This window comes from Aquarana catesbeiana, linkage group LG05 (assembly GCF_042186555.1).
Source record: "Aquarana catesbeiana isolate 2022-GZ linkage group LG05, ASM4218655v1, whole genome shotgun sequence".
NCBI lineage: Eukaryota > Metazoa > Chordata > Amphibia > Anura > Ranidae > Aquarana > Aquarana catesbeiana.
In genome coordinates this window covers 546,707,430-546,734,558 of record NC_133328.1, presented here as the reverse complement: position 1 = coordinate 546,734,558, position 27,129 = coordinate 546,707,430, and the positions used below count along the sequence as shown (strand labels likewise).

The window sequence follows — 27,129 nt, the reverse complement described above, 5'->3', positions numbered from 1 at the left end:
AGACCTACAAGCCCCAATACCCTCCCAACTGTCCAGGATCTTTTGTGACTGATCCCTCTCTCACAATCAGGTAATTTTTTTTCTCCCCCTGACCACCAACATTTTTTTACCTCCCACTGACCAAAGCCCCCAAAGCCAGGCTTTTTTTTCAGAGCACTGATTCTGGTCTTTTTTTTCAACCACTGACCACCAACACTGAGCAATTTTTACTCCCCCTGACCCCTGATGACAGATATTTTTCCTTCTTCTGACCATCAAAGCTGGAGAATTTTTTTCTCTCCTTGACCACCGATGATTGGCATTTTCTCCTCCCGTAGACTACAGATGTCAGCCGTCTTTATCCTGCTGACCAACATAATAAGGGGCAATATGACAAACACTGCTGAAGGCTGCACATTATATATTGTGGTTGTTTTACTAAAAATGGAGAGTGAAAAATCTGGTGCAGTTCTGCATAGAAACCAACCAGCTTCCAGGTTTTTTTTTTTTGTCAAAGCTTAATTGAACAAGCTGAAGTTAGAAGCAGATTGGCTGCCATACACACCTGCACCAGATTTTGCACTCTCCGGTTTTAGTAAATCAACCCCTTTGTGTTGAACATAAAGTGCTTACCTCTGTACATTACATACTTCTGAGTATGATGTTTATTATCTCAGCAGTTGCTGATTGTCAAGTAGTTTGATTATTTTAATGGAGTTCTTTAAGGAAGACTTAGACAAAGTGTTAGTTTTTTGTGCATGTTGTTTTATTATTATTTTTTTTTTTTTTAAAGATAATCCTTTAGGTTAATGGGTGTCTATGAAACACTCACTTGTGGTAAAGTAAATCCTCCTTCTGCGATGTGCATGAATTACTTCTGATCATTTATCCCCACACCAAGCAATCCCAGGGCACAGCCCAGCCACCCCATCAACACAAAGCAGGTGATTGACAGCATCAGCTATTCATATTTTCCTATGAGAATGTGTAGGGGGATGGTGAGGGGTCCATTCCCTCCACTCTGGTCTGAGGCTACACTCAGCTCTCCAATCTGTGCTGTGCAGCGTGTGACATCAGATCCCCATCCCTTGTCTCCTGAAGCGCTGTGTAAACTGTGCACTTTGAAAAACTGTACAGAACAGAGAACTGCAGATAAACAGGTATAACTTATGTAGGATAATTTGTTCTATTTTTGTGTATCATCTCAAGCCAGTCACTTCAGTGGGTATATGTAAGGGTTTACAATCACTTTAATTGTGTTTCTTCAAGACACTCCCAATATTCAGTGCAATTTAGCTACACCCACTTTACTCCTTTCTAGTGTGTCCCTCTTTCTCAATTTATGAGAATGGGAGCTGCACTAAAGCAAGGTTCTCATGGTAATAGGTCAGAAATTTCTGAGGAAAACCATGAATGCTTACACAAATCCAGAAAGCTGACCTGTACACAGCAATCCTTATAGTAAATGCAAACCTGCAGCTCTAGGCTTGTTAGGCCGTAACAGGTGAACCCTTCTAAATTGCCATAAAACCCTATACATACTGATAATGACTACAATGCACAAAACAACCTATGCAAACTCTAAAACAACTATAGAGTCATCTTTATAACAAGGATTTCCTTTTTCCTTTTTCTCAGTTAGTAGCTGAAGTCAGAGAGTCTTAAGATTGACATACAAATAAGGCTTGAGTGGATTGCCTTTTGCCTTCACCACTTTACAAAGTATTCCCTGAGCTTATGTCCAAATCTTGAATATAACTTTTTTAAAGCCAGAGGAAAAGCACGGTGTGACCCTGCCTAAAAAGAACTCCTGTGCAAACTTGCTGTCAGACCACTGTGCCATTTTTTAACAATATTCTAGCAATGGGGTGGATTTACTAAAACTGGTGCACACAGAATCTGGTGCAGCTGTGCATAGTAACCTATCAGGTTCTAACCTCATCTTGTTCAATGAAGCTTTGACAATAACACTTTGAAGCTGATTGGTTACTATGCACAACTGCACCAGATTCTGTGCACTACAGTTTTAGTACCTTTCCCCAGTGTGACCTTATTCACATGATCTGAAGATGCCCTAAATGAGTTTGTTACTGGACTGAGGTTTTAGACACAATCTCACAAGTATATATGTTTTGGATTCCAAGAACCCCTCTTGTGTGTCTGCTGGGTGCCCTGGAGGAAGAATCACTTACACCTCAAGCTCGTAGTGCGGTTCTTAGGCTGCTGTATACTGCGCCCAAATTGATTGCCCAATATTGGATGGTCTCCCGGGTACCCAACAGACGGCAATGGGTGGAACAAGTGAATGATATGCTCATATGTGAAAAGCTGACATAGCAACATAGAAATGTTTCTTGCAAATTTTACACTATGTGGCAGCCGTGGTTAGATGTCCCTGGCCTTGCATCCATGCAACTGGTCAGAGATGGACTGCTTCAGGGATAGACCCTCTGATTGGGAATACTAAGCCCCCAAGGCGCTTTGAACCAAATCTGTAGCTCCATTAAAACAGTGTCTTAATAGGTCACATACTGTTTTTTTTTTCTTTTCTTTTTCTTGTTGTTTACTGGTTTACTACTCTTATGTCCTGTACACATGGTCGGACATTGATCAAACATTCCGACAACAAATCCATGGATTTTTTCCGACGGATGTTGGCTCAAACTTGTCTTGCATACACACGGTCACACAAAGTTGTCGGAAAATCCGATCGTTCTGAACGTGGTGACGTAAAACACGTACCTCGGGACTATAACTGGGGCAGTAGCCAATAGCTTTCATTTCTTAATTTATTCTGAGCATGCGTGGCACTTTGTGCGTCGGATTTGTGTAAACACGAAAATTTTATAGCAAGCTCTCAAACTTTGTGTGTCGGAAATTCCTATGGAAAATGTGTGATGGAGGCTACACACGGTCGGAATTTACGACAACAAGGTCCTATCACACATTTTCCATTGGAAAATCCTATCGTGTGTACAGGGCATTAGTCCTCAGGATTCTGGGGTAATATGTCTGATATAGTTTTTCTGTACACAGGTTACCTTACATTATATCATTTGGTCAGTATAGGCTACAGGTTAAGAGTGGTTTACTTGCACTGGAGAATAACGATCTTCTGTATATTTCAGATATTTATGTTGCCTGTACTGTATATGTGAGATTGACAACTATATTTTATCTCCTGTTTACTTGTTACTGGGAAAAAAATAAAATGAAATATTTTTCTGATTAAAAAAAAAAAAAAATTGCCCCAGTGTACAGAGATCTTCAGCACACCACATTTCAGATCCTTAACACTTCACAGGTCTGATCCTCAAGCAAGCCAAGCTGGTTAGCTCCAGCACTTTATGCATCTGAGCTTCAGCACCCTGCACCTGTGAGCAGCAACACTGCCCATCTTTAAACTCCAGCAGTCTGCGTTTGAGATCTCCAATGCTCCACACTCAAAAGTTGAGATATCCAACACTCTACACCTGTGCCATGGTTTATACTTGCAGATAAGCAGACACCCAAGTTACCTTTTTTCTCCACAATCCCTAGTGATCATGTGTAACCTTTACCTACTAGTTGACTTTTTTGCAGATGTATTCCATCAGTGAAGTCATGGTAATAATTTAAAACATATGTTAGTATGATTGTACAAATGCTAAATTTTAACATCAATAAAAGCTTATTGTTTAAAAAAAAATAATAATTTAAAACATTTTCACATCAAACGTGGTATTTTTATAAAATTTAAATGGCGCTATTCCATTTTAGTTAACAAAAATAAAAAAAAATAAAAAAACAGTATGTTCCCAGCACATTGTGGCTGTGAACTCCGGCAGTTTTCCCTTGTCGTCTCTGGAACGCCACACCTATAAGCTTTAGTCCTCTGCACATATGAGCTCCAGAATCTGCACCTTTGGGCTCCAGTGCTCTGCACATGTGAGCTTCTGCACTCGGAGCATGAAATATCAAGCAATCCCCACTCCAGTACTCCACACTTGTGCGAGGGTCTATTCTTGTAAATAAGCAGACAAAGTTTGTATTTTTTACCCTCAAACACTAGAAAGTACAGGAATATTTGCTTTCTTTCAAATGTATAAGGCTAGTTGAGCAATGGAAAAAAACATAACACATTTTCACAGCAAAGGTGGTAGTTTTCTAAAATGTAAATGGAATTATGCTGCAAGAACATTTGGTTAAAAAGAAAAACGCAGTATAGTTCTTTAAAAGAGGATTTGTTCTAAAGAGGTATAACAATTGTGGGAGGATTTGCATCTTGAATGCAGCCAATCTACCTGACCAGACAATTTGTATTGTGCCAATCTCCCCAACTTGGTATTGAGAGACTGCAGGAAGGGAGTATAGTTTTCTTTAACCAGCTCTGATACTCTAGGAGCAAGAGTGATGCCTAGTAGGGATGAGCCCGATGTTCGCCTGTTCGCCGAATAGCGAACAATTTGGGGTGTTCGCGTCAAATTCGAAAGTCGCGGAACACCCTTTAAAAGTCTATGGGAGAAATCAAAAGTGCTAATTTTAAAGGCTTATATGCATGGTATTGTCATAAAAAATGTTTAGGAACCTGAGTCCTGCCCCAGGGGACATGTATCAATGCAAAAAAAGTTTTAAAATCTGCCGTTTTTTCGGGAGCAGTGATTTTAATAATGCTTAAAGTGAAACAATAAAAGTGAATAGTCCCTGCACAAAATGACATTTCTAAAAGGAAAAAAAGTCATTTAAAAGTACTCGCGGCTATAATGAGTTGTCAGTCCCGGCAACACAGATATAAAGTCACTGAAAAAAATGGCATGGGATCCCCCCAGTCCATTACCAGGCCCTTGGGGTCTGGTATGAATATTAAGGGGAACCCCGAACCAAAATAAAAAAAAAAATTGCATGGGGGCCCCCCCCAAATTCCATACCAGGCTCTTCAGGTCTGATATGGATATTAAGGGGAACCTCGCGCCAAATTTTTTTTTAAAAATGGCGTGAGGGCCCCCCAAAAATCCATACCAGACCCTTATCCGAGCACGCAACCTGGCAGGCCGCAGGAAAAGAGGGGGCAAAGGAAAGCCCCCCCTCTCATGAAACGTACCAGGCCACATGCCCTGAACATGGGGAGGGTGCTTTGGGGTAGCCCCCAAAGCACCTTGTCCCCGAGTTCATGGGGACAAAGGCCTCAACCCCACAACCCTTGCCCGGTGGTTGGGGGGGTCTGGGGGTGGGGGGCTTATCGGAATCTGGAAGCCCCCTTTAACAAGGGGACCCCCAGATCCCGGCCTCCCCCCAATGTGAAATGGTAACGGGGTACAAATGAACCCCTACCATTTCACAAAAAAAGAGTCAAAATGGTACAAATGACAAGACACGGCTTGGGACAAGTCCTTTATTAAAAAACAAAAAATAAAAATGTCCCACGAATTCCATTCTTCTCTCGCTCCGCCGACAGACCGAAAAAGAGAGGAAAAAAAAAGGCCGCGACAGACCCCGGACCGTATGACGCGTCCTCGCAGGTGACAGTTCTTTTATCTGAGGGCGGGGCCACATGATGATATTCCCGGGTGACCCCGCCCCCTCTGGCGCACAGGGACTTCCCCATGGCTTTCCGGGGGCGTCAGAGGGGGCGAGGCCACCCATTTACGTAAGCTTTGGCATAACTCTTGTTTGGTTTTACTAGCGATACCTACCTAGTTCTAAAATATACAATTTAGTCTTGTTGACCTTGTAATAAGACACTGTGTTAAATAGCTAACAAATTTATAAAGATCTTGCGAGATTCTCTAATAAAAATTTCCTTTGTGATAAAATGACAGCTGCTGGCACTAATCACATCTCATACAATCGTGTGATAACAAGATAATATTAACCACTTGCTGACCGGGCCATAGCCGAAAGACGGCTGCAGGACAGTCGGCTTATTCTGGGAGGGTGTCCATGGACGTCCTCCCAGAATCTTGTGCCCCCTGGGGCGTGCACCCGGGAATATCTGTGACCGCTGGGTCATCACGGGTCACGATAAATGGCCGCTGACAGTGGCTGTTTACCACGTGATCACTCTGTCAAATGACGGAGCAATCACTTATAAACAAACTGGCATCGTGTCCGGTTCCTCTCTCCCCTCTCTGTATCGATCGGTACAGTGTGAGAGGAGAGGGGAGAGATCGGGTGCAGCAGCGCTGTGGGCTGGATGTGTACTGCCCATAGCGCTGCTCTGTGCCCATTGCTGCACTCATCCAGCCATCCATCCATTCTCAGCCATCCTCAGCAATACTCATCCATCCATCCTCAGCGTCCATACTCATCCATCCTCAGCAATACTCATCCATCCATCCATGCTCAGCGATTCTCATCCATCCATCCATACTCAGCAATACTCATCCATCCATACTCATCAATACTCATCCATCCATCCATGCTCAGCAATACTCATCCATCCATCCATGCTCAGCAATACTCATCCATCCATCCATGCTCAGCAATGCTCATCCATCCATCCATGCTCAGCAATGCTCATCCATCCATCCATGCTCAGCAATACTCATCCATCCATGCTCAGCAATATTCATCCATCCATCCTCAGCAATACTCATCCATGAATCCTCAGCCATACTCAGCCATACCCACCCAGCCATACTCAGCCATACCCGACCCAACCATCCCATCCATACCCAGCCATACTCAGCAATACCCAGCGATCCCATAAATACCCACCCAGCCATACTCAGCCATACACATTCATGGCTCAACCATGCCACTACAGTACGTCAAAATGTAATAGGTAGTCAAATTAGATTTGAAATGTATGCCCCAAGTATGCCTGATGGTGCTCCCTGCATGTTGGGCCTCTGTATGTGGCCAGGCTGTGTAAAAGTCTCACACATGTGGTATCGCCATACTCAGGAGGAGTAGGAAAATCTATTTTGGGGTGTCATTTTTGGTATGTACATGCTATGTATTAGAGCTATTGTATAAATGGACAACTTTGTGTAAAAAAAAAAAAAAAAAATGCGTTTTCATTTTCTTTCCACATTTTCCAAAAACTTGTAGAAAAAAATGACATGTTCAAAAGACTCGATATGCCTCATAGATTATACGTTGGGTTGTTTTCTTTCCATAATGGGGTCATTTTTTGGGCGTTTTTATTGTCCTGGTGCTCCAGGGCCTTCAAAATTGCAAGAGGTAGTCAAGAAATTAGATGTGTAATTTATGCTCCTAGAACGCCTGATGGTGCTCCCTGCATGTTGGGCCTCTGTATGTGGCCACGGTGTGTAAAAGTCTCACACATGTGGTATCGCCATACTCAGGAGGAGTAATAGAATGTATTTTGGGGTGTAATTTGTGGTATGCATATACTGTGCATGAGAAATAAACTGCTAATATAACAATTTTTTGAAAAAAAAGAAATCTTGATTTTGCAAAGAATTGTGGAAAAAAAATTACAACTTCAAAAAACTCACCATACCTCTTTCTAAATACCTTTGAATGTCTACTTTCCAAAAAGGGGTCATTTGGGGGGTATTTGTACTGTACTGGCTTGTTAGGGTCACAAGAAATGAGCTTATCCGTCAGTACTTCAGGTGTGATCAATTTTCAGTGATTGGCACCATAGCTTGTAGACTCTATAACTTTCACACAGACCAAATAATATATACCAATTTGGATTATTTTTACCAAAAGATATGTAGCAGTATAAAATTTGGCCAAAATTTATGAAGAAAAATTACTAATTTGCAAAATTTAAAAGTCATTCAATATGTGAGAGCACTGAAAGCTGAAAATTGGTCTGGTTAGGAAGGGGGTTTAAGTGTCCAGTGGTCAAGTGGTTAAATTTTGTTCTGTGCTATTTTGCTATGACAGCAGGAGGTTTAAAGTGCCAACCAAGCAATAAGAAATAATGTGCAAATAATTGTTATAGTGGTATATTAGTGACTTGTGTCACCATACAAAGTCCCACATCACAAGTAAAACCAATAAATCCTTATGAAAAAACGTATATAAATATATATAGTGACACAAACGTGAACCATAAAGTGCTATAGTGCATATAATTAGTGACGTCCTGATCACATGAGGATCAGTTCAACATAATGATATAAAGTCCTTGTTAAAGATATAAAGGTGACTTGATTGGTGACCGTGATCAAAAAAATCTATTGCAGTGTCAACACTCAGGTGCTCCCCACCCTTAGGTAATAGCTGCTCACCTCAGAGCATGTTACCTCACATTTAAGTTGGGTGAAAACACACTTGTGAATCACCTTAAGAATTCCCGGTTAGCTGTATGGTTCCAAACTGCCCAATGTTGCTGCCTCCTCATATATAAACAGCAAAGAGAAACTCCATAGTGCAATATTGTTTTTAACACAGTTTTAATTGTACAAATAAAGCCTTAGTACAGCCCTGAGGAAGATACATCATTTCCCTTGTATCAACATGCGTAGGGGAGAGGACAGGACAGTGCAGGAGGCAGCTGGTCTGTCTCACGGAGTACGAGCATACGACCTCAAATAAATCCCAGCTTTTTAAGGCACGAAACCCATGTGAGTACCCTGTACCAGGGCTTTGTTTGCACAATAAAACTGTGTTAAAAACAATATTACACTATGGAGTTTCTCTTTGCTGTTTATATATGAGGAGGCAGCAACATTGAGCAGTTTGAAACCATATAGCTAGCGTGTTTTTGGATTATCAAACTGCTTCCAGAAATCCGTCACTACAGATCCAAATGTTGTCTCCAGTAAAGGAAGGCCACGCATACAGTAGGTGACCGCGATATTGTGTCAATCTCGCAGCTTTTCTTGGCGAGATTTGACACCTACGAGCCCCGTCGCGGGAGCCAGCGCCGAGATGGCTCACTCATCGGGAAAGGAAAACTTTTTTTTCCTTTCGCGATGAGTGACAGGCAGTGCTGACAGCTGTCTGGTATGAATCCTGAGGGAGAACGCCGCACCAAATTTTAAATGAAAAAACCTGCGTGGGTTCCCCCCCAGGGGCATACCAGGCCCTTAGGTCTGGTAGGGAACTCCCTACGCCGAAAAATCGGCGTGGGGGTCCCCCCAAAATCCATACCAGACCCTTATCTGAAGCACGCAGCCTGGCCGGTCAGGAAAGGGGGTAGGGACGAGTGAGTGCCCCCCCCTCCTGAACCGTACCAGGCCGCATGCCCTCAACATGGGGGATTGGTGTCTTGAGGGGGGAGTACCTTGTTGATGAGGACAAGGGCCTCTTCCCGACTCTGGGGTCACGCTCCCTTATGACGCCAGAGTCCCTGCGCATGCTGGGACTGTGACGTCACAAGGGGGCGGGGTCACTGCCTATATAAATGGCTCCGCAGCTCGGACACACCATTCCAGCAGGAGAGAGCGTCGTGTCAACATCAGAAGAAGAGAAGAAATGAAGAAGAGAAGAGGGGACAAGACAGCGCAGCAGACCGACCCCCGCTAGCAATAGAGCTGGAAGAAGATAGCGGGGGGAGTCCGGCAGAAGATACGGGAGAAGAACTGAACAGCGGCAGCAGACCGGGCCCCCCGCTAGCAAGAGAGCTGGAAGAAGATAGTGGAGGGGCCAGGGAGAAGAGGCGGAACACCGGGAGAAGAAGACCCCCGAAGTCGGAAGAGACCCCCCCCCGGAGCTGCCTAATAAATTTCTTTGAAACCCCGTGTGGTGTGTTTTTTTTATTAACACTTTATTTTCCTAGGTGAATGGGTAGGGGTACCATGTACCCCATACTCATTCACATAGGGTGGGGGGCCGGAATCTGGGGGCCACCTTATTAAAGGGGGCTCCCGGATTCCGATAAGCCCCCCGCCCGCAGACTCCGACAACCAACAGCCAGGGTTGTCGGGAAGAGGCCCTTGTCCTCATCAACATGGGGGCAAGGTGTTTTGGGGTGGGGGGGCCCGCAGGGCGCCCCCCTCCCTCAAGGCACCAACCCCCCCATGTTGAGGGCATGCGGCCTGGTGCGGTTCAGGAGGGGGGGCGCTCGCTCGTCCTCACCCCCTTTCCTGACCAGCCGGGCTGCGTGCTTCGGATAAGGGTCTGGTATGGATTGTGTGGGGACCCCCACGCAGATTTTTCAGCATAGGGGGTTCCCCTTACAATCCATACCAGACCTAAGGGCCTGGTATGCCCCTGGGGGGGTAACCCACGCGGGTTTTTTCATTTAAAATTTGGCGCAGCGTTCCCCCTCAGGATTCATACCAGACATCTGTCAGCACTGCCTGTCACTTATCGCGAAAAGGAAAAAAGTTTTCCTTTCCCGATGAGTGAGCCAGCGCGACATGCACAGTACCCTGTCGCTGAGAACCAGCGCGATGGGATCGCGCTGGAAATACAATCTCGCGGTCAGGTACTGTAACCAGGTTAGACAAAGGGTAAAGAACAATCTCCCAAAGTGAAATATGTAAAAAAAACGTGGTTTATTGCTAAAAAGTGGCGCTAAACGCCAACTGGCATGGTAACAAGTTAAAAAACAAATAAGTGGACGCGGAGACACCGTGATGCGCTCCACCTGCGTTCCACTGTGGGCGGAAGTGACGTATCACGTTTGACCACACCCTACACGTTCTGTCAGTGCACCTGACGTCTTCAGGGGTCACATTCCACCATTAGCATTACCATACAGGTGTCTATAGATGCATGACTCACCCTACGAGCACATATGTTCTCTCAACACAAACAAACTACACTGAGATTCCCAATTTCAGCTCTAACTTCTCATACTCAGTATCTCCCTCGCTAATTGGCAATCTAGTAGAGCTTTAGTGTTGGAAGACCTATATGTGGGCCCTGCACTCAAAACATTCAGAACTCTCCAGTAGTTTACCTCCCTGCCATGGCAAATTGCCCAATACTACCTAGCTGGGTATTTCATTATTCTACACACATCTTCAAAATAAACTGAAATTTTAAAAAATCATTATCTATTCAAACATTTGAAAAGGATTTTAATAAGGTGTATTCAGATGACCAATGGCAAAGAGCACTAAATATAACGTACTGCTCTACCAGGAGTGCTAATCTCTGGGAACTCTTCCAGAAGATCTTGTTTTGTTGGTATCTCACCCCACATCGTATATCCAAATTTGCCCCAGATGTTTCTCCCTTGTGCTGGAGAAATTGTGGGGAGCCAGGTACCTTAATACACCTTCTATTGTCTTGTCCTAAGATAACCCAATACTGGAATCTAGGAATCTAATATTTAACCTCATAACGCAGGTCCTCAGACTCAAAATGGAGCCAACACCGGGCACGGCACTATTATCCCTGGAGGTGGACTTTGTCCCCCCCTCCTTTGACGAAACTGATATCCCACATTCTTTTAGCAGCCCAACTTAATCTGGTCAGGCACTGAAAAGACACCAAGACCCCTAATATACAGGAAACCATCCTAATAATCAATACTCATGGTACTTATGAACAACTTTTTGTATCTAGCGTGGGTAGATAATCATTGACAAGATATGGATCCCTTGAAAAGAGTGGTATAATGCAGCCTCTAGTTCTTGACCTAACCCCAATTTTTGATAACTACCAAGAAAATCTTACCTACAGTACCTAACTGCATTCCTTATTCTTAATTTTCATTGTTTTTATTATTCCTACTTCTCTTTATCTTTACAGTTGCTATTAATGTTTGCAATGTTTATTACAGTCTTTTCTTTAACATTGAAAGTTAATTTACATACTAGCTTGCAGGAAACACATATGCACTAGCCCCTCGGGGTGTATGCGAGTCTAAAGGAAACATCTGTTACGAACAGTCGTTGAATCTGGCGCAATCAATGCACTAGATACCTCTTGTTTTAATGCAATGTTTGGTCCACAAGTTTACTGCACTATCCATGTGTCATGTACGCTCTTCTTTGTAGTTCTTAAAACCAAATAAAAACTTAATGAAATAAAAAGATAAAGTTCAGCTTTGGTAACAGGTAACATGTCACAATCATATTCAGGGTGTAACATGCAACTTGGTACCAAAAAGCACCTTCCTGCACCCCTCTAATCTCCTGCTGTGACATCAGGTGGGGGGGATCTTCTACGCACACCCACTGTCACAATTTAAAAGAGCATGGCCGAGCAAGGCTCCGCATACACAGGTGCGCCAACTATGTCTGTCATTGCTGCAGATGGCTTGTAGTTCTCAAAGGACTGCAAGGGTGCTGGTGAGAGCTCTCGTAGTTCAGTGATTCCTCCTGCTCTTCAGTAACTGTCTGTCCATACAAGGTATGGGCAGATAGCTTTACTGAGAGTCTGCAGAAGCCTGGAACTGCACATGTGATCTGTTGATCAGAGGTGCAATGCTCAGCAGGCTCCAGAAAAAAAATTGCAATTTTTTTTACCTGCAAAAATATATGCATTTATTATTTTTTTAAAGGTGAACTTTAAATGACTTACTGTAATTTAGCATTCCATTGTTGCATAATTAATTTGCGCATTGTAGAATACCAAAGAAAAGGTGTATTTCGCTAGTAGATGTGGTGGGCGGCCACAAAGTGTTTACAACATTTAAAACTCCATATACTTTCATTAAATATAGCTACTCAAACAGGAAAATATTAAGTATGGCCAACAGAAAGTAATGCCAAGCCATACAGAAACTTCACCTCCCATACCTCCTTCTCAAAGTAGGCTACAGCCTCTTGTGGTGGTCAGGGTTTCTGTAAGGTACACATTATGTCAAAACAAAACAATGTTTTGCATTAGTGCATACAGTAAACTTTCAACCGACCCTCTAAAACCAATTGTAACTCTTAAAGTAGAACTATATGCAAAACATTTTTTTTTCATTTTGGATAGAGCAAGGGAGTGTTATAACCAATATGAGATTTTTTTTTTCACCATCTGTGTCCCATTGCGGAGATTTCCCTTCACTTGATGTCCCACAGCCAAACAGAAAGTGAGTGGAAATCCCTGCAAACTAAGGGAATTTCTTGGGTGCCCCCAGGTCACCATTGGAAAATCTAACTTCTATTACTTTTCTGGGAACAACTCAACATATGGGATTTTCTTTTACTTTCACTTTTTATGATAATGGTAAACAGGACAAATAGAGAGGGTGAATCTCCCTAATGGGGGCACAGATTGCAATGAAAACTGACAAGTGTTCTAATCCCTCTCCACTCTATCCAAAACTAAAAAAAAAAAGTTTTGCGTTTAGTTATACTTTAACTAAAACATTACCCCTAAGTGTAACTTACCCCTAATACAACAGCCATAGTCTTTGCACCAATATTATTACTGCATAGAAAATGACTTGCTCCGAAACAAACCTATGCCCTTATATTTAAACTTCAAAACCTTTGCATCAACATACACTAAACACACAAGAAAGAAGGCCCCAGAATACAAATATGAAATACAATGTCTGCTCTAAATTCAACTATTCGTTGCTTCGAAGGTCATCATACTGTGCAGCTTAGAGGCCCTAAGGAAAGATGAGAAATACGTTTTTGTCACGCCTAGAGACAAAATTCTTATTTTGCTTATACCTGATCCTTTTGGGCACAGATTCTTCTAGCACCAGTCAGCTCTGCCTCTAGATGAGCTACTTGCTGCTCCAAACCAACAACATCTACTTTGTGCTTCTGTTGCGATGTAAGAATCTCCATCTGTAGGGAATGCAAAGTCTTTTCTAGTTCTTCAATCCCAAGTGCGTAATTTTTCTGCTGGTCCAGCACTTTCAAAGCTTCAGTTTTTTGATGCTCAATGATTCCCTGACATTCTTCTATCTTGGTGTTTTTTTCATTTAGTTGGCCACTTAGAAACGTAATCTCCTTTAAAAAAATAAATAATAATAATTCAACCATCTTTGTAAAAAATGCCTATCATGTAAGCTGTAGCATTTTTTTTAAGGTATTCAAAGCGTAGTTCTAAGCAGTAGGTGAAAGCAAATGGTGAGCAATACTGGCAAATCAACATAAGGCATCATATGCATGGGGTTTTGTCAATGTGAATGTAAATACATTCTTTGTAACTCAAAAGCAATGAAAACTTGACTGGGTTGCTGACTCTTCCGTAGTAACACCTTCAGTAAGTGAAATGTTAGACCAAACATTTCAGGAGCGCCTAGAAACATGCTACATTTCCCTCAGTTCTGAGTCTGAAGTCTGTCTTCTGAAGTCCTAATATGTGAAAATATTTAAAACCAGCAACTTTCTTTATACTGTGGACAAATTCAAGCATTGCTCTAATAAACCGAAAGCACAGAAGCACTTAGATGCAGTGTCAGAGAACAAGTTGTAAAGAAACTCCTACAACAACTACAGGTGTATCTATGAAGGAAATTGTTCATGACACAGAAGATGGAGACTAACTATTGTAATAATCAAGGTAAACACCAAAGAGGATGGTAAGCCCAGATATAGTCCAGCACCATTCCCCAATACCTGTGAAACAGCAGATATAAACAAAGTATTTTCCTCTTTATCAGTACTTACAGAAGTCTTAAAATAGAAGTTGGGCTTTTTTTAAAAAAAAATCATACTTACCTAGGTGGATGCATCTGTCCCGTCGACTCTAGAGCTGGGAACTGAGCATTCAAAGACCACTGGTCGATTGGTTCTCAGAGCTCCGTGAGCAGACAGCTGGTGACTGTAAGTCACTGTTCTCTGCTCTGATTCTCCCCGTGCTCACAGGAGTGCTGGACTGTGGAGGGGGTGGGAGCGGCCGGCTCAGGATCTCAGCGGCTCGCTGAAAGGCTGAGCCAAGTACTGGTCCAGGCATGTGGGTGGATCCAGACATTATTGTCGCAATCTTGCCCAAGCCTGAACCAGCTCTGTAACGTCAGTCCACAGCTGTCTGCTGAAAATGAGTCACAGGAGTGTAGAACGAACTGCACTCTTGTGATCCACATGAGAAGTAAAGCCAAACAAGCCTTTAAGAATCAGTATTTAATAATTTATCTGAGTAATAAATGAGTCACACCATTCATTTCACAGATTTAATGAATAAGGCAGCAATAATGTGCAAACTGCAGTACATCACAGAAACCAATCACTGATATGGCTACTGAGTTGCTATGAGTTACATAGCATCACTGTACTTTGAACTGTATTATAAAATAGACTCAACTTTCTTCTTGATACATGCTCCAAAATGTAAATAACTCTTTTAATTGTATTTAAAATGTTGTTTCAGAAATGTATTACTAGACAAGAACAATCTTAAGTAGCTTACATGCTGTTGCTTCTGCAGCTGCAAAACCTGGGCACTGTACTCTTCATTGGAATGGCTATGAGTAGTCCTGTACTCCTTCAACTCAGAACAAATCTTTCTTATGTCACTTTCATTCTCCATGATCTGAAAAAATAATCAAAATTTGCTCTGTGAAAAACTGGATTGACAGGTTCATTTAAACTACAGCATGTTTTTCTACATGGCTCTTTACTAGGTAAAGTTGAGTATTTAAAAATTATTCTTAACCATTACAGAGATGCATGATAAAAATACATTTGGAACATATAAACAAAAAAATATAATAATATTCATTCATATTCATTCATTCATATTCAATGACAGTTTTTTTTTTTTTAATGTAGTATTTTTATTGGTTTTACAGTAACCGTAGATGTTTAGCAAGTGCTTGTAATATAAACAGCGATTGTACATACACTGTATAGTGTTTACAGAAGCAAAAGAACTGAAGTAAACGAGAGAATTATATCCACCGGAATGTGCAATAACATAAAAGAATCAGTATCATATTGGTTGCAATAGGAGAGAAAAGGTGTTGAATACGCTTAGTAATTAGTATAATGTCCAAGTATTTTACACATCTCATCTACATTTGGTATCTGAAGCCAGGGTTAACAGTTATTTGTAAATTTGACTTGCAAATTACTTTGCAAGGCAGAGCAGTACTCAAATTCTTTAACTAGTTTAAGTTGGTATTTAACGTCTGAGATGTTTGGGACTAAAGCTGGATACATACTACACAATTTCCTTTAGATTTTCTCCTTTAGATTTATACCAAAACCATATAATATGAGGTCAAACCTTAAAAGTTTCAATTTGTATGTAATCAGGCAGGCCCTTGCACTACAATCTGAAGGAAATCAGACAACAAAAGTTGTATAGTGTGTATGGGGTCTAAGGAGCTTCTCCATTTGAGTAGTCTAGCAGCAAACAGTATGTGCATGACCAGAGCTCTGAGGTTGTGTGGAAAGGTTTCTATCCCCAGGCTGAGTAGTGCTAGGGAGGGGGTAGGGTTGGTTAGAATTCCTGTGATTTCTGAGAGAAAAGGTAAATACACTCTTTCAGAAGGGATAAATATGGGGGGCATGACCATAGTACACATGTGAGTGTACCTACGTGAGAACATCTCCGCCAACAATGGTTGCTGTCCAGATTTGCGAATTTGTACATTTGTACAGGGGTGAGATACCATCTATGATGTATTTTTGGGACACTTCCCAGTAATTAACACATGTAGATGCTTTATAATTGTAGGCAATGGCTTTATGCCACTGGTAGTCAGAAAAGGAGGATTGTAAGACCCTTTCCCATTTTTTGTGTGCTGAAGTCTTAATAAATGTGGTTTTGTCATGTAGGAGGTTATACAAAAGTGTGATGCCTTTTAATTTAGGGGATTCTGATGTCCAGAAGCTCCAAGCCCTGTCTGGTAGGACAATTCGTCAATTTATCATCTAATATCTAATTGTGGTTTAAAGCAGGACTTAACTGTATCTGAGCACCAGCAACTGAAAACACTATTTAATGCATTTTTAATATTTAAATTGATATTAAAAAGGCAAAATCTTAAAAAATAAATAAATAAATAAATAAATCATTCTTACCTGCTCTGTGCAATTGTTTTGCACAGAGCAGCCCGAACCTCCTGTACTCGGGTCCCCCATCAGCGCTCCTGGCTTCTCCCTCCTGTCAAGTGCCCCCCACAACAAGCAGCTTGCAAGGGGGGCACCCAAGCAGGCACACTCCCGAGCCACTGCTCTGCGTGTCCATTTAGACACGGAGCCTCGGCTTGGCGGCCTCACCCTCTCTCTCTCTCCTCATTGGCTGTGATTGACAGTAATAACTCCCTCAGCTGTTTCAGCCAATGAGGCGGAAGCACAATTATAATATACCTTCCTATTTACTAAGGCTAACCGCATAAGGATTAAAAACAATTAATGTTGATTGAGAGAGTAAAGTTCAGCTGTAAACTCCACCCACTGCTCTTTATCCAATTAGGATATTCTCTTAGTCACTTAAGCCGGGTACACACAGGCTGAATGTCAGGAGACATTTGCCAGTTCAAAAACAAAAAACAGTTGACATTCGGCCCATGTGTTTGTCAGTCTGTGAGACGAGCATGCTAGAAAACCAGCAGCTGAACGACTTAGGTCAGCGCTTTCAATGGCGGAGAGCGTTGATTGGAGTGTTCTGACGGAGGTGTCGTCCCCCTGTCAGAACACAATAGCTCAGCAAGAGAGATCGCTGTACTTAGTTTGCATAGTGAGTACAGCAGCTCCGACCAACCGGAGCCGACAGTTTTTTTTTGTTCAACCCGCTAGGTTGAACGGAAAAAACTTAGTGTGTACCAGGCTTTAGGACGTCTGACTTGCTGAGGAAAAATAGATGGGCGAAGCCTAGGCCTAACTCAGGATGCATGGCTTAGTGTAAAAGTCAGGAAAGATGATCCCGTAATAAAACTGAACCATAGCCAGATGGGCATACTAATTTAACAGCAGGCACTTCACATGCTAATCTAACCATCTGTCTGTGCAGTCTTTCTTTATCCATTTATTATTCAGTTGTTGGTGTCAATCATTTCTCCTCTCTAAAACTATCATTGCATTGATTAAGAATAGATATAGCAATTGGGAGCACCCAGTTCCCAATGACCTTGAAAAAAACCTCATGACCTCAAACTAACTGGAGGAAAGTTCATAACTAAATTTTAGAAAGTATTATTTTATTGAAAGGGTATTTGAAGTTTGAAATTGATTTCTAGCAGAGGTAGTGAGACAGTCAACAGTTCACATAAATAATGGGTGAGCGCGAATTTAAAAAGGAGGCCACGCCTCCGAAACACATCGTCCTGACAACCGTGACACTCCTAACGCCTCTCCGCCCCCCTTCTGCTTCTCTGTATCCTGGCAACAAAGCATGGCGTCGGCTGGTCCGGGCACATGCGCACTAGCATCGGCACACCAAAGACAGGCATTTTCAGCCATAGCTTACAGGAGGCTCAATTGAGAGCTCACACAGCCCTGGATCTTACAGCCACCATGGAGAAGAGGTGCTAAGGGTTGAGACATGCTTGTTTTATCTGTAATCATGTGAGTGCAATTCTTGGTGGCATATTTATATTGTTTCATCAATAAACTGAATTACACTAGGGCGGCCATGCACTCTCTTCCTCTTGTTTTAAGCCAGTCAACAGTAAATGGCTTCAAACATACTTGGGACAACCATAAATCTATACTCAGACAAAAAAGTTAATGAAAAAAATAATAAAACAAACAAAAAAAATGGGCAGACTCGATGGACTATTCTGTCTTTTTTCTGCCGTCACTTTTCTGTTTCTATGTAACTTGTAAAGAACCAACGTTGTACAAGCACCATCAGGCATTGACAACTAGTATGCTGAAATGCAAAGTCACATCAGAAAATCCTATTATGGGTTTAAAAAATGAAAAGACAAAATAACTGGGATTCATAGGCATTTTCTTCAGCACCCACCTCTATCTGAAGGCTTCCCACAATTAGCAGCTCCTGAAGACAACAGGAGAGATGACTTAGCTAGCACTACTACTGGAAAGAGGCAGGAATAGCTGTTACTATATGTGTCCTCCAAGTCACAGTACAGGAAGTCTAGGGCTGGGTTCACACCTATGCGAATTGTATGCGGGGAACCAGCATCCAATTCGCAATAGCAGAAGATTTTGACTGGCTCTCTATGGAGCCGATTCACATATCTCTTCTGTGGCTCAGGTGCAAATTTGCACAAGAGCCCTGTGCGTCTTTTGGTCCATTTCAGGTCTGAATTCAGCCAAAAATTAATGCTGAATTTGGACCTGAAATGGTGAACCAGGACCATTTCAGCAGGACCCCTGCTGTGAGTCGCAATTAGCGATGGTGTGAACCCAGCCTTACAGTTTCTCACCAGGACATGGCAAGCATATCTATAAAATATTGCATACTTTTTCAGCAATGCAGAAGATGGTACCTGCTTGGCTGCAACAAAGGAGCAGAGCAGGGAAACCAGCATGTATGAAGTGTCATACAACACTTTATGCAAGTGTTCATGCCAGCCCTCTGTAGTAGAAATACAGGTCAGAACAGTAGCGTCTTTTATAAATCCACCATGAGCGACAGTGTCATTGCAAAGACAACTGCTTCAAATGACAAGCACAGCATGAATACATTGTGACATATTGCTGACAGCTAGGTACTCCCAAACAGTCAATTTTATCTTGAGGGGGCTTTCAGTGGTGCAAAATGTTCAACCAAAGCCGTTGTCTCTGTGGTATAATATGAACACACATAGCACCTGAACACACATGAACACACATAGCACAACAGACAGGGACATGTAAAATGACACACATTTGCCATATGCTACAATATCATTGTGTGCATATGATACACAATACACTACCTGCGTTTGTAAATGATCAACCTTTTCTTTCATCATTCCAGCCAGCTGCTCGTACTGCTGGTACTGCTCTTTGTTCAATTTAACATCGTCCTTGGAGGAATTCAGCTCTGCAGTTAACTGGTCAATCAGGTGTTCAAAGGTTTCTACCTGGTCGCACTTTTCCTTATTCTGACGCTGAAGAATCGATACTTCAGCTTCCAGACTCTGAATGGTTTCCTTTTTGTTAGCAATCTAGCAAAGAAAGAACAGAGAAAAGAGATACTTTTACAAATTTAATGGAGCTTCTATGCAATAGAACATACTTTTTCATTTTATTTTTAAAGTTAGCATGGGTTCTCTTTCTTTTCTCAGTTACAGCACCACACACACTTAACTTTAATAGTACTGTCACTTATTAAATAAAAATGTGCAAAAAACACTGATCCCCTGAGGCTATATATCAGCTCCTAGCATTACTGTACTGAATTAAAAGTGGGCTATTTTGTTTTTAATTAGGTATGAGTATCTACATAACTATCTATCTTTTTAACTACACATACATATAGTGCAAGCTAAATGCACATATAGAGTACGTGTTAAATTGTTGTGGACACATTAAACTCCCTGTCAGGTTTTTTCTCTATTTGGACTGGTGACCATTTTGAAGAGGAATAAAAGTGACAACTGTCTAAAGGCCTGTACACATGATCAGACTTTTTGACAACAAACATGCAAATTATTTTGGAGCAACATCCGACCGTGTGTACGCTCCATCGGACAAACTTTTTCTGTTTCCATCAGACTTTTGTTGGCTGTGCGAACGCACAAACTTTCCAGCAAAAGTCCGATGGAGCAAAGTCTGACTGTGTGTACACAAAAGCATCGGACTTTTGTACAAACTACAGTACGCGGCCGCGAGAATGTTTTCAGCGCGAACCCATCGCGCTGATTCTCGGTGACCGGGTACTGCAGATCTTGCGCTGGCTGCAATAGGAAAAAACACATTTTCCTATTGCGGCCAGCGTGAGAGGGAATTCCCCTCTGGGGTCATACCAGGCCCTTAGGTCTGGTATGGATTTTAAAGGGGAAACCCCCATGCCGAAAAAACGTCATGGGGGTCACCCCCAAACCCATACGAGACCCTTATCCGAGCACTCAGCCCGGCCGGTCAGGAAAGGGGGTGGGGACGAGTGGGCGCCCCCCCCCTCCTGAGCCGTACCAGGCCACACCCTATCTGCACCCACCGGTACCAACTCCACGTGCCTGCTACAACTGCGGAAGACCTGGCCACTCCAGAAGGGAATACTGAAGCCCCCGGAAATTCACCCACAGTCAACCAAGCCCCAACCGTGGTCCACATGAAAGCGCCCAGTACAAGGTACATGACACCCCACCTCTCCAGATCACATGGACCTTCTCCACAAGCATTCAGGCAAGCCTGTGTCACCTGCCAGCTACACCTGGACTGTTATGCCACAAGATGCCCAGAACTCCCCCTCCCAATTCACCAAGGCAATGGCCCTCATTCTGGACACCTGGATGAAGTTACACCCAGGCATTGTACTCCTTCAGTATGTAGACGACCTCCTGCTTGTGATTGCCTCAATCTTCTCTGAAAGCCTCCTCCACTACCTGGTTAAGCAAGGTTGCAAGGCCTTAAAGCAAAAAGTCCAGAGAGAAGGTGATTTTCCTAGGCCTCTGCATCTCCCAAGGCACCTGACATCTCACTGAAGAAAGAGTTGCTGCATTCAAGGGCATCCCTTTGCCTCAGGGTCAAAAGCCCCTTCACGCCTTTCTAGGATTAATCTCCTACTGCCGTTCTTGGATCCCAGTTCCAGAAGCCTCCCTTTCGATGCAATCCCTTTATGATGCCCTGAAATCTGACCCTTTCCTGCTTTCACCAGAAGCTGTGGACAATTTTGAAACTCTGAAGGAGATCCTCTCAACAGCCCTTTGGGCCTTCCAGACTAAAAGACTTTCAAACTGTTTGTCTCAGAGAGTACCAAGTACAGCCCTGTCCCCAGCAAGACTCCTCCTCAGACTCCAGTTTGCCTTGCTTCTCCCCGATAACATCACCGCCCTCCCATGTGATACCCTTAACCCATCCACTCTGCTTCCGCTTCTCGAGGGGGGAAACCTCTTAGGAGAATAATCCTCATCTCACTGCTCATAACTGCTTCGAAGTGATGACAGCTCTTAAGAATCCTGACTTGACAATTTTTGTGGACGGTTCCAGGTATGCAGATAGTGCTGGACAGTACCACACAGGATACGCAGTCACCACAGAAGACACAGTGATTCAAGCTTCAGCATTACCCCCCCCCCCCCCCCCCCATGTCTGCCCAAGAAGCAGAACTCCAGGCTTTAAATATGGCATGCAAATTGGCAGAAGGAAGAAGAGCTAACATTTACACAGACCCAAGATACACCCTGGGCGTGGCCTGTGATTTCGGGGTCCTCTGGAAGACCAGGGGGTTCCTGACAGCAGCAGGAACACCTGTAAAACACAGCACAGCTATCAAGGATTTGATGGATGCCCTACTCCATCAAATCAAGTTCAGTCTCTAGGAGACGTGTACTGGATCTGTGGAGGCATGAAAATCAGGAGTAGAATGACAGGACAGTGGACAGGAGAATGTGCAATGGCTAAAGCCATAATGCCCCTGCATATTCTCTTACAAAACCCAGAGCCAGAAGCAAACAATGTACCCAAATCAAACAAAAAACGCAGGAGTGCCCCAGCAGGAAGTTCTGACCCCTATGTATACATAGATGCCATAGGAGTCCCAAGGGGGGTCCCAGATGATTTCAAAGTAAAAGACCAAGTAGAAGCAGGTTTTGAGTCACTGATTCCCATCATCACTGTAAATAATTACATCTACTACAACCAACAAAGATTTGTCAATTACACCAGAGATGCACTCCAGGGTTTAGCTGAACAGTTGGAAGCGGCCTCACACATGACCTTCCAAAACCGTATGGTCTTAGACATGCTCCTGGCTGAGAAGGGGGGTGTATGTAAGATGATCCCCGAGACCAGCACATGCTGTACTTACATCCCAGACAACACCGGCCCAAATGGTAAAGTGACTTTAGCCATCCAGAAACTTGAGGACTTGTCCAAAGAACTAAAACAGAATTCAGGGCTCACCAACCCCTGGGATCAGTATTTTACCTGAATAAAGGGAGGATGGCAGGGATTGTTGACCCAGATAGGAATAGCTATCCTGGTAATGGCGGCTATAATCTGCTGCGTTCTCCCCTGCATTAGGAAGTGTGTGGAAAAGGCTGTTGACCAAACTACCCCCACGTTCATGAACCAAGAGATATCAGATGATGATGATGATGTCTATGTAAGGCTTGATAAAAATTATGATGAAAATTATGTGTTACACTCCGTTACAGTCACCCTCCCCCGGGATGCAACACCGTAGGGCTATAGGGACAGATAGCACGTGGCCGCACTCCTCCAGCTGTATTGAGGGGGGTAGTGAACTAGTCGCTGCTCTTTCTCTACATACGGCTTAAAAGAGTTGCAGAGGAGGATGGGCTGGGTGTAGGTCTTTCAGTGTGAGGGACAGTTTTGTGAAATAAGCATTTCAAGGGGGAACTGTAATGGATGTGACTATGAGTGTTATGGTGAAATGCCTATTTCCAATATAACCATATAGATATAAGTGCTTACTTCAGCCTCTGCTATCAGCTTTAACTATATTCAATTAGATGTCTGCCAGCTTACCCTCCCCCTTCATGTGGAACAGAACCGCAAGAGTTAAGAACAAGTTAAAGAAGATTGCGCCTGTTTTCAAGAACTGGAAACAAGACACCCTATTTAGCTATGATAGTTTGCTATTCCCTTATATAGATATAACCCGGCTAAAAGCATATACACAATAATGAATATGTATATCTTGCGGTCCGCATACTCTTGTCTTATTTGATATTTGATTTGATAACAAAATATCCGGCTCATGGTATATTAGCCGGAGTCCAGGAAGTAATAAAGGAGAAGTATCAATCTACTGAACTTGTGTATGTCTCAGTAATTTACTTCAAGTGTGCACACTTTCACATTGAAGGTTAATTTGGTCAGGGGGACAGAAACAAAGTACCGGACAGTTCTGGTTCAGTCCAAAACACTGGGACTGTGAGGTCATAAGGGGGCGTGGTCATAGGATGACATGACCACGCCCCCTTGTGACCTCATAGTCCCAGCATGCCCCAGCACTGTGATGTCATAGGGGGGCGGGTTCACCGCCTATATAAGTCATAGCGGAGCGCTCAGAGAGCATTCCAGCTGGAGAGAGCGTCGGGTCAACATCGGAAGAAGAGAAGAGGGGACAAAAGGGGAGAAGACGACGCAGAAGTCCAGGCCACTGCTAGCAAAAGAGCAGAAGATAGCGGAGGAGCCTGGCAGAAGAACCGGACACCGGGAGAAGACGCCGGAGAGACCCCCGAAGTCGGAAGAAGACCCCCGGAGTCGGAAGACCCCGGAGTCAGAAGAAGACCCCGGAGTCAGAAGAAGACCCCCGGAGCTGCCTAATAAATTACTTTAAAAACCTGTGTACTTTTTTTATTGACACTTTTTTCCCTAGGTGAATGGGTAGGGGGTACGATGTACCCCCTACTCATTCACATAGGGTGGGGGGCCGGGATCTGGGGGCCCCCTTATTAAAGGGGGCTCCCGATTTACGATAAGCCCCCTGCCCGCAGACCCCGACAGCCAATGGCCAGGGTTGTCGGGAAGAGGCCCTTGTCCTCATCAACATGGGGACAATGTGCTTTGGGGTGGGGGGCCACAGGGCGCCCCCCTCCACCAAAGCATCCACCCCCTATGTTGAGGGCATGCGACCTAGTACGGTTCAGGAGGGGGGGCGCTCGCTTGTCCCCACCCCCTTTCCTGACCGGCCGGGCTGCGTGCTCGGATAAGGGTCTGGTATGGATCTTGGGGGGACCCCCATGCCATTTTTTCGGCGCAGGGGTTCCCCTTAAAATCCATACCAGATCTAAGGGCCTGGTATGCCCCTGGAGGGGAACCCATGCCGGTTTCTTATTTAAAATTTGGCGTGGAGTTCCCCCTCAAGATTCATAGCAAACACAGTGCCTGGTATTAGCGGGGATCAGAGTCGGATCCCCGTACCAGTGTGAACCCGGCTCGCTGATAAAAGCAGCGAGATTGACACAATATCAGACAATACAGAAGTTGACCAAAGGGTGGTGGTAAAGAGCTGATAAACCACGTGATTTGGTGAAAGTTGGCTGGAAAAGTCCTGCCATCTGTATGCAATACAAACTTATGGCCAACGCCCTTTGTACAAAAATCCAAGGGAAAGTTTGTACAAAGTCCTATCGTGTGTAAGGGGCTTAAGAGAGAGGGAAAATAGACACAGTATTTATTGGGGTATAACACGCACTTTTTCACCCTGAAAATTGAGTGCGTGTGCGTGTTATACGCCAATACTTCAATTTTAGCTGTCTCAAAGGGGACAGGGAGGGGGGCGGTACAAGCACTGTCAGATTGCATACAGTGAGAATCTCCTGTTTACTTGGTGGCCTCTGTAATAGGAAGTTCCATCTACTGGGCTGCCATTGGAACATGTTCTGTCCAACATAGCAGATTCTCACTGTATGTAATCTGTCGGCGTTCGTCCCGCCCCCCTCCCTGTCTAAGCTGCAGATGGGCATTGATCAGGCTGCATTGAAGGCAATGGTGAGGTTGCTGTACTGATGGCAATGGTGAGGCTGCTGCACTGACGGCAATGGTGAGGCTGCTGTATTGACGGCAATGGTGAGGCTGCTGTATTGACGGCAATGGTGAGGCTGCTGCAGATGGACACTGACCCTTATTTTGCTTCAAAGTTCCTTATTTAAAGGGGTTGTAAAGGTAAAAATGTTTTCACCTTAATGCATTCTATGCATTAAGGTGAAAAAACTTTTGACAGTACCGCCGCCGCCAGGCCCCCCGTTTTACTTACCTGACGCCTCGAATCTTCGCTCCTCATCCTCGTCAGCTTTATTGCAGCTCAGCCTGGTCACTGATTGGCTGCAGTGGATGGATTGAAAGCAGCGCAGCCATTGGCTCGCGCTGCTGTCAATCACATCCGATGACGCGGCGCGCCGGGGGGCGGGGCCGAGTGATACAGCGAGCGGCTATAGCCGCCCGCTGTATCACGGGAGCGCGCCCGCAAGCACTCACCACCGTGCGAGGGAGCTCGCATGAAGGTGGTAAATGCTTGCGGGGAGGAGCTGAAACAGCCGCCGAGGGACCCCAGAAGACCAGGTTCGGGGCCACTCTGTGCAGAACGAGCTGCACAGTGAAGGTAAGTATAACATGTTTGTTATTTTAAAAAAAAAAAAAAAAATAACTTTACAACCCCTTTAATTTTTTTTTTTTTTTTTATGGAAACTTCCCTCTTATAATGAATGTGCGTGTTATACGCTGATAAATACGGTAAATAAAAAATATACACATATAAAAATGTATTTGTTTACATATAGTCTTAAGCAATACAATATTGCTTAAGACTAAATTTTCATAGAGTTTTAAGCAATACAGTGTTGTCCAGGATTTATTCCAGGGTTTGAATGGGATAAAGAGAAAAAAGAACAGCTGAAATACTAACCTTGCCTGAAGAAAACAATTCTCCAGGTTACTGCCAAAAGAAATTTGATCTTGTGATCTGCCCTGAAGGGGAGAATCACGGTTAAAGCACCACTCTACACTATTTTTTAAAACCCACCCAGGATTTGTAAAGTGAAAAGGAAAAAAATGGCTCTGGCTGCAATACTCACCTCCGTTCCAGGACTTTCCCCTGGATCAACTCCTTCCCTCGACTATATGTTCTCAGTTTTTCAGGTTGAGACTCAGTGACATTCAACTCAGAAGAATAAGAACATCCTGGGGGTCATGGACCCCAGCACTCACACAGCCCCCAGCACTCACACAGCCCCCAGCACTCAGAATCAAAGGATGTCACAATTGAAGAAAACGGCTTTGAGATCCAAACATGATGGTACAGAACCCTAACCTTGCTTTATAAATCCCCCCCCCAATCCTCATTCTATGCTGGAGATGTGAGCAAGTAGAAAGTACAATGCTGCTTGTGTGGTTGGCCTCCAAAAAGCTTCAAACCCTGTGGACTAAGGTATACAAGATTATCAGAAAAGGGAGGAGGGACAGACAGCACCCCCTGCTTTGGTGTAATGATCAATGTAAGCCTTTATTAAAATCATATAAAAAGGATCTACTCATAAAAGTAGGTGAATCAGAAGCAGTAGTGCAGCTCCATGCACCACTGTTAATGCACATTCCCGAGCTGTACAGAAGTGCAATCCATGGCTCAGCATCCAGAACGCAATCAATTTGAGGATTAAATGAGGAACTTGATGTGTCCACCATTCTTTAAGTTATCCCTGCCACCCCCTTGCAGATCTATTGACATGTCATGCTTTATATCCACTCTTTTTGTAATGAGTTTTTTATTTAACCATTTTCTTTCTATCACTTATTATTTGTTTATTGACATACCATTATTTATAGGTTGTTATTTTTGTAGCCTGTCCCTATATCAGAGGCGAAACTA

The 27,129-nt window shown here is 43.5% G+C and overlaps 1 protein-coding gene across 6 annotated transcripts in view; it reads right to left on the bottom strand.

Annotated features, from left to right (window-relative positions):
* LOC141145285 (uncharacterized) overlaps positions 1-27,129 on the bottom strand; it is a 577,610-nt gene that overhangs the window by 403,024 nt on the left and 147,457 nt on the right. For all 6 annotated transcript variants that reach the window (XM_073631839.1, XM_073631841.1, XM_073631840.1 and 3 more), the window contains exons 9-11: positions 19,568-19,798; positions 15,142-15,264; positions 13,455-13,739 (exon numbers count right to left, since the gene is read on the bottom strand). In XM_073631839.1, coding sequence (XP_073487940.1) covers positions 13,455-13,739; positions 15,142-15,264; positions 19,568-19,798 — 639 coding nt within the window. The remainder of the gene's footprint in view (positions 1-13,454; positions 13,740-15,141; positions 15,265-19,567; positions 19,799-27,129) is intronic.